This window comes from Triticum urartu, chromosome 1 (assembly GCF_003073215.2).
Source record: "Triticum urartu cultivar G1812 chromosome 1, Tu2.1, whole genome shotgun sequence".
Lineage (NCBI taxonomy): Eukaryota > Viridiplantae > Streptophyta > Magnoliopsida > Poales > Poaceae > Triticum > Triticum urartu.
In genome coordinates, this window is record NC_053022.1 from 450,167,929 (window position 1) to 450,176,966 (window position 9,038).

General features: G+C 39.3%; 1 protein-coding gene across 1 annotated transcript; it reads right to left on the reverse strand.

Moving 5' to 3' along the window:
- Positions 1–3,104: 3,104 nt before the first annotated feature.
- LOC125532901 lies at positions 3,105–4,401 on the reverse strand. Its single transcript, XM_048696765.1, has 3 exons — positions 4,090–4,401; positions 3,917–3,989; positions 3,105–3,622 (listed from the first exon to the last, which is right to left on the reverse strand). Exons 1-3 carry the CDS (start codon positions 4,399–4,401, stop codon positions 3,105–3,107), a joined length of 903 nt encoding a protein of 300 aa, XP_048552722.1.
- Between the last annotated feature and the right edge of the window lie 4,637 nt (positions 4,402–9,038).

Here is a 9,038-nt window from a genome sequence, read left to right on the forward strand (position 1 = left end):
GTGTTATAAGAAGAATGCATTAGAATGTTTGGCACTAAATCTTTGTATGATGAGCATGATTGCAATGTTGTTAGTATGAATTCCTTGGATATCTATGATGCTAATGATATGCAAAGCCACAAGCTTGGGGATGCTATGTTTGACGAAGATGATATTTTTTGTCCCCCAAGTTTTGATGAGCAAATTTATTATGATGATAGCATGCCTCCTATTTATGATGATTATATTGATGAAAGTGGGTTTGGAAGAGTGTCAACTTTAGGAAGTAATGATCCCACTATTTTGGAGGGTGTTGAATCTTATTGTGATAATTATGAAAGTGGGTTTGGAGAGGTCATGACTTTAGTTAATGTTAATCCCACTATTTTGGAAGAGTGTCAACTTTGCATGCTTGTAGATCATGAAAGGAATGCTTTATGTGATAGTTATATTGTTGAATTCATTCATGATGCTACTGAAAATTATTATGAGGGAATAATATATGCTTGTAGGAGTTGTAATAATATCAAGTTTCCTCTCTATGTGCTTAAAATCTTGAAGTTATGCTTGTTTTGCTTTCCTATGCAAGTTGATTCTTGTTCCCACAAGTTGTTTTCTCACAAAATCCCTATGCACAGAAAGTGGGTTAGACTTAAATTTGCTAGTTATATTCTTCATGATGCTCTCTTTATGTTTCAGTTCTTATCTTTTATGTGAGCATCATTGAAATCATCATGCCTAGCTAGGGGCGTTAAACGATAGCGCTTGTTGGGAGGCAACCCGATTTTATTTTTTTCCTTGCTTTTTTTTCCTGTTTAGTAATAAATAATTTATCTAGCCTCTGTTACTATTGAGTTTTTATGTTTTAGTTAGTGTTTGTGCCAAGTAGAACCTTTGGGAAGACTTGGGGAAAGTCTTTGCAATCTTGCTGTAAAAAACAGAAACTTTAGCGCTCACGAGATTTGCTGCTATGTTTTACTGGAGAGTGCTACTTAGTTGATTATTTTTGCAGATGATTAATAGATAAATTCCTCACGTCCAGCAATTTAGTTTAGAATTTTTGGGTTTCCAGAAGTATACGTTTGAGCCAGATTACTACAGACTGTTCTTTTTTTGATAGATTCTGTTTTCTATGTGTTGTTTGCTTATTTTGATGAATCTATGAGTAGTATCGGAGGGTATGAACCATAGACGAGTTGGAATACAGTATATATTACACCAATATGAATTTATAATGAGTTCACTACAGTACCTAAGTGGCGATTTATTTTCTCATACTAACAGAGCTTACGAGTTTTCTGTTAAGTTTTGTGTTGTGAAGTTTTCAAGTTCTGGGTAAAGATTCGATGGACTATGAAATAAAGAGTGGCAAGAGCCTAAGACTGGGGATGCCCAAGGCACCCCAAGGTAATATTCAGGGACAGCCAAGAGCCTAAGCTTGGGGATGCCCCGGAAGGCATCCCCTCTTTCGTCTTCGTTCATCGGTAACTTTACTTGGAGCTATAATTTTATTCACCACATGATATGTGTTTTGCTTGGAGCGTCATTTTATTTTATTTTGTTTTGCTTGCTGTTTGAATAAAATACCAAGATCTGAAATTATTAAATGTTAGAGAGTCTTCACATAGTTGCATAATTATTCGACTACTCATTGATCTTCACTTATATCTTTCGGAGTAGTTTGTCATTTGCTCTAGTGATTCACTTATATCTTTTTAGAGCACGGCGGTGGTTTTATTTTGAAGAAATAGATGAACTCTCATGCTTCATTTATATTATTTTGAGAGTCCTAAACATGATGGTAGTTTTCTTTGGTTATGAAACTAGTCCTAATATGATGGGCATCCAAGATGGGTATAATAAAAACTTTCATATAGAGTGCATTGAATACTATTTGAAGTTTGATACTTGATGATTGTTTTGAGATATGAAAATGGTGATATTAGGCCTCGTTTGGATGCTGGGTAGGAAAAACCCTGGGCCATAAACCCCTAGGGGAGATTCCCCTATGCACATGCAACCCCTCCCACCATGTGGGAGATGTTCCCATTGTCCAGGTGCCCAAATAGTAACATGGGAGGGAAGGAAATCCCTTGCATACTACAGACACATATAATATAGCAGATATTACATAAAAATTCTACAGATAATTTTGGAAAACAACCAAATCATAGATAAAAAATTCCATGAATAATTCTGAGAAACAACAAAAATCACATTCCAGAAATAATTCTAAGAAACGACAAAAATCACAGGCACATAACAAAGGTTCATAATTCATGTCAACTAGAATTTTAAAAATATTACTACAACTTATCCATCACTCCATCAAGCTTAAGATATCAGTCTGCATTTCACGATGATCGAGCATTGGCCTAAGCCGTTTTCATGTGCGGAAATAAAAGCAATCATTACAAGAGTTATTGATACATCGTCAAGTTTGTGCGCTATAAAAAGTTCTGGATTATAAGTTGCCATGTCCAACGCAGGGATACTTTTGAACAAGATGGGCCACAAAGCAACAATCACATCCTACTCCGGTCTTTTCTCCACTCCTTCCTTGACATCCTGTACCACAACTTGATGCTGGATGGATGACAAAAAGAAATAAGTTAGCTAGCATCAGTTCAGAATCTCACAACACTCTTTTGTACTATAAGCAAACTAATGAAATAGTATCAACCAACATATGATTTGTGCACTGTGCATAAAAAATCAAGACTCCAAATATAGTTTAGGAACGCAATCACAAGGCTGTCCAGTAACCCAATTTGTTTACTTGAAAAAGTCTCCAGATGAACAGGGCAATATATTGCTGTGAGGTGAGTTATGAGGCAATAGGAGGTGAAACCAATGGGAGGAGGCCACCAAATTAAGTATCACTAACAAGCTTGTAAAGGTACACAGAAACTACCAAACAAAAGGCAGTAACATTTCTCCAAATGTGTGGCTCTTCTAGTCAGTTTTAAAAGAATGAAGTGTGTTTTGTCTTTGCTTATCTATCATCGATTAACAGAGAGAAACAAGCTTATACAAAGCTCCAGTCAATAATGCCACAAAGTAAATAAATACAAATGGATGTAGCGCAAAACAAGAAGGTGAACTGGTTACACACCTTATGCTATCTACATCTCAGAAATCTCCTCCTTCAACCAATAAAGCCGAAGATTTGAGTCCTTGGTATTGATGAATATTTCTCGATTCATTGGGTATTTAAAAAGCCGCAGTGCCTTTGCTTTTTCTGCAATTGATAGATCTTCCATTGGTTCTAGCGCAGACACACAGTTTCCAATCGGGAACATGTCATCTGGCTTTGATTCCTTCAACTCGTCAACCAGTTTTGTAGATTGTTTCTTTCGAAAATCCATGTAATCCTCAAGTACAACAACGATCTGGCTTTGCTTCCTCTTTTTCACAAGCAGTGCTCCCTTTTGTTCAGAGTTGGTAGATGTTGTAGCTTTAGGTTCATCTCTTCTTGATGCCCCTTGCCCTTGTAGATCAGACGAGGACATACCATCATCAACATTGGTAGAGGAGATACGGTTCAAATCATTGGTAGAGGAATCCATAGGAGAAATGGCATCGCTTGTGAGATCCACTTGCGGAATTGATACAAAGTTCAAGTCTCCTGAAGCAACACTTCCTGCTCCAAAAAAACAAACATATCAACATGTTCTCATAGAAACATCAGATTCATCTATAATTGCAAATACATATATTACTGCCACCCATTCCAGAAAGAAAGTATATATACACATAACTTGGTCCTTCATCGTACAACTTTTTAGAAAGAAAAAGAGCACTCAAGCAGGGTCGATGGAAACACATGAAAAAATACAGGTATCTCAACAATCTCCCAAATACTATATAATTAAAGCAAGAATGAAAAGGATTTAATATGTAGGGTCGACGGAAACACGTGATACAGGAAACACACCTTCATGTAGTAAAGCCAATGACTTGAAGATCATGAATGGTTTTGAATGGAACTTCTTTATCCTTGCATTATCCTATTGAATGCAACAACATTGTATGGTTGGGATCAATAAAACAATGCCTTGAAGAGCATAAATGGCAGTGAACAAACAATATATCAAGAAAAGAGCTAACCTTGATAAGTTTATCCCATATTACAGGTTCAGCGATGATCATGCAAAGTGTATCATCCCATCCTGTGCCGCTCTGTTTCCGAGAGTTTCTCACTGCCTTATAATTTCCTTTTAAATCCTTAACCTTCTCTTGGATTTGTTGCTTGGTGAAATTAGCTAGTGGAAATTTCTGATTGAATGTATTTGTAATTCTAGTCCACCCTTCAGCAGTCCACCCATTTTGACCTCGATAGATGGGATTGTTGTGGTCAAGCATTAAATCAACAAGACCTTTCTCATATGCATGGTCCCAAGATGCCCTAGGCGCTGCCATTGCTACATTATTGAACCAACAATGGGGTACTAGTTAAATTTCTCTCTACCACTACTTTACCTAAGAAAATGTGAGATTTTTTTTACAAAATAAACTCATGTCCGACTAGTTGTTATAATCAACCCACATTTGCATTGCGATCTAATCTCTAAGAGTGTTTCCATTGTTTGCCTCATTGTGATGATGTTGGTTGACATCATCTCCCTCTGGAACATCAACATATGTTTCTGGTGGAATTAACGGTGGTTGGTGATCCAACCATGCCTCATCACCACTTTGAGCTCTAATGATGTTATGGAATACAGCACATGCCGCCAGAATCTTGGTTTGTGACTCTATTGGGTAGTGGTCGCCCACTTTCAAGATAGGGAAACGTTTTTTAGAACACCAATGCTCCTTTCGATGTGGTTCCGGAGAATTGCATGGGTATGGTTGAACAGCTCCCTATGGTCGGCATAGCCCGTATTAGATGAGCGCCGCCTCCTAAATTCACTCAGGTGATACCGAACTCCTTGATATGGTGCAAGAAAAGAAGGCGTGTTTGCATATCCACCATCTACGAGATAAAATTTTCCATCTGGCACATGAAACCCCTTGCTAATAGCAGAACGAAGAACTCCTGCATCTGATGCGGACCCTTCCCACCCACATGAAATAAATGTGAAATTCAAATCAAAATCACATGCAACCATGACATTCTGTGAGAGGGTTCCTTTCCTATTCCTAAATGGGGGGGGGGCTTATCTTCAGCAATAGTGATGGGGATATGTGTTCCATCTATAACACCAATGCAGTTTTGCACATTGAAAAAGAAACAAAAAAGTTGGTAGGTTTAGAAATCTATGTGGAGAAGTTTTCAAAAATTCCATTGATATGGAGATGTGTGTGTAGTGGTTCACCTGGAAATAAGGCCAATAGCGATTGTTCGAAACAATCTTCGGATGGGGCTGGAGTGAACTTGGAATCTTTATAAATCTTTGGGCTAGAGTTGGAATTAAGTCAAAAATCCTGTTTATCTTCCTATGAATTGTTTCTGTGCTGTGTTGGAAGTATTTTTGTAGATCTTGATTATTAGCATTGTGCGAAATCATGTACATGAACATTGCCAACTGCTCCTCGACAGAAACACGCGACGTGCCCTTCAATAGATTCTCTCTTCTAAGGTAATCCACGATAGACTTAAAAATCTCAGGTTCCATCCGAAACTCAACCCTAGACCAACTCTCGTGGCCTTCTAATATTTCCTTAACCTTTGCAGCCCCGAATAAAGATGACGTGTGAACTGGATGCTTTTCCTCATAAAGGGAAGCATATAAAGCGGGAACCAAAAGGAAAAATAGTTCATAATAATCTTAATAATTTTATTTCTTAATAATTTTATTTCTCCTAGAATCCATCACTATTATACCCAATGAAAACAAGATTAATACAACGATAATAATTATAAATAAAGCAATAATAATAGCATCTCTATTATGGCTGCAAAGAACCAATAGCTAGGAGCCTAGAAAGCTCAGGAGTGAATACAAAGATAATACCATTTCTATTGTAACATCTACGTACATAATTTAGAGCATTAGTTTTCCCATATACTAAAATAAGACCACTTTCAATACTAGGCAGAGAAAATAACACCACAAGAGCAGTAGTTTTGCATAATTTAAGCTTCCTCAATGACCAGGGATGACTACGTCACATACCTTTCTTACTCTGAGTGCAAACTTCTCAATGACAGATGAATCAAAAGGCACCAAGCAATTGAACACAAAGTCTTCGGATAAAGCCAACTTCTAATGTCAAAGCAGACCCACAAATCAGCACCTACTAGAAATCAATGGTCACTCATCAGTCAGACAAACCAAACAAAATATTTGTTGGTTTCACAACCAGATAAGCTAGGATCAATCAGATGCAGCGTGTGAGTATAGGACATAGGCCATTCTTCCTGTATACCACTCCATTTTCAACTATAAAACGAAACACAATGAAATGACTTTGTTACTCTACATGGTAAGCTATTATTATTCCCAGGTTTCACGTAACAATTTGGCAAACAATATATGTAACTCTTCTACATGCACTTCCAGAGAGCAAAGCAAGATCGACGACCATTGAGCAAAACATGATCGGCCGCAGCTTAGCAATTCACGCGGTGAACCACAAATTGGCGCATGTTGTTTCAGTTTGTAGTCAACATACATATGGTACATGTTAAAGGGTTCGGATTGATTAGCTGGCAACATACATAGGGTAAACAAAGGGGTCAAGCAAAACTAAGAATTGCTTATAAGAATGGGGGCACTAAATAATTCATCATATCCTATACTGAATTTCTAGTACATGATGATAAGATAATACTCCCAGGTCAAGCACCTCCTTGACTGAACCCACCCATAAACAAATTTGCCTTCTTCACAATATACTAGAACATTGTGCATATAGATTAGCATGTCAGGGAGGAAAAGGTGGTTGTGCTCACTTGTGAGTTCAAGACAGTAAGATGCACTGCAAAACGTTCGATGTTCTTCAGTACAGTTGCTAACTTGGGTACAAATCTCAGACAGGAGAGGAGGTCCTTCGATCTGTACAGGCGGTCGTCAGTTTGTGTAGCAGAAAAAGAAATCACCATGGCGAAGAAAAATGGTGAGTGGAAGAGGAGGAGGAGGGGATAACCTTGGTGAGAAAGAGGAGGATGACCTCTGGCCGTCGTCTTCGCCGGAGGTGAGTGAAGCTTTGAGGCAGAGACGAGATTCGAGAAGGGGGAGAATGATGCCCCCGGTCACCATCGCCGTCGCCCCCGCTGGAGGAGCGGGGCGTGGAGGTGTAGGGCGGTGGTGCGTGTTGCCCGGTGGAGCGTTGGACGGAGGAGGGCGGAGCGTGGTGGTGCGTTGTTCGTGGATCTTGCCGCCGCCTCTCGTTCGGGAGATCGTGCGAGCGAGGGTTTCCTCCCCGACCAACGCAGACGTGGAAGGCCCTCTCGGGGAAAAGTCGCGGAATGGGCGGGGCTAACCCTCGGTCATGGGCCTCCAAATGCGCCGGTGGATCACCCCGGGCTGAGTTGGCTCGTGGTTTCCTGGCCCGGGGAACAGGCAGGGATCCCGGGGGGATACCCAGCATCCAAACGAGGTTAGAGTCATGCTAGTTGAGTAGTTGTGAATTTGAGAGATACTTGCGTTAAAGTTTGTGATTCCTGTAGCATGCACGTATGGTGAACCGTTATGTGATGAAGTCGGAGCATGATTTATTTATTGATTGTCTTCCTTATGAGTGGTGGTCGGGGACGAGCGATGGTCTTTTCCTACAAATCTCTCCCCCTAGGAGCATGCGCATAATACTTTGTTTTGATAACTAATAGATTTTTGCAATAAGTATGTGAGTTCTTTATGACTAATGTTGAGTCCATGGATTATACGCACTCTCACCCTTCCACCATTGCTAGCCTCTCTAGTGCCGCGCAACTTTCGCCGGTACCATAAACCCACCATATATCTTCCTCAAAACAGCCACCATACCTACCTATTATGGCATTTCCATAGCCATTCCGAGATATATTGCCATGCATCTTTCCACCGTTCCGTTTATTATGACACGCTTCATCATTCTCATATTGCTTTGCATGATCATGTAGTTGACATCGTATTTGTGGCAAAGCCACCTTTCATAATTCTTTCACACATGTCACTCTTGATTCATTGCACATCCCTGTACACCACCGGAGGCATTCATATAGAGTCATATTTTGTTCTAAGTATCGAGTTGTAATTCTTGAGTTGTAAGTAAATAAAAGTGTGATGATCATCATTATTAGAGCATTGCCCCAGTGATGAAAGGATGATGGAGACTATGATTCCCCCACAAGTCGGGATGAGACCCCGGACGAAAAATAAAAAAAAAGAGAAAAAGAGGCCATAAAATAGAGAAGGCCCAAAAAAACAAAAAAATGAGAAAAAGAGAGAAGGGGCAATGCTACTATCCTTTTACCACACTTGTGCTTCAAAGTAGCACCATGATCTTCATGATAGAGAGTCTCATATGTTATCACTTTCATATACTAGTGGGAATCTTTCATTATAGAACTTGGCTTGTATATTCCAATGATGGGCTTCCTCAAAATGTCCTAGGTCTTCGTGAGCAAGCGAGTTGGATGCACACCCACTTGGTTTCTTTTTGAGCTTTCATACACTTATAGCTCTAGTGCATCCGTTGCATGGCAATCCCTACTCACTCACATTGATATCTATTGATGGGCATCTCCATAGCCCGTTGATACGCCTAGTTGATGTGAGACTATCTTCTCCTTTTTGTCTTCTCCACAACCACCATTCTATTCCACCTATAGTGCTATGTCCATGGATCACACTCATGTATTGCATGAAGATTGAAAAATTTTGAGAACATAAAAAGTATGAAACAATTGCTTGGCTTGTCACCGGGGTTGTGCATGATTTAAATATTTTGTGTGATGAAGATAGAGCATAGCCAGACTATATGATTTTGTAGGGATAGCTTTCTTTGGCCATGTTATTTTGAGAAGACATGATTACTTTGTTAGTATGCTTGAAGTATTATTATTTTTATGTCAATATTAAACTTTTATCTTGAATCTTTCGGATCTGAATATTCTTGCCACAATAAAG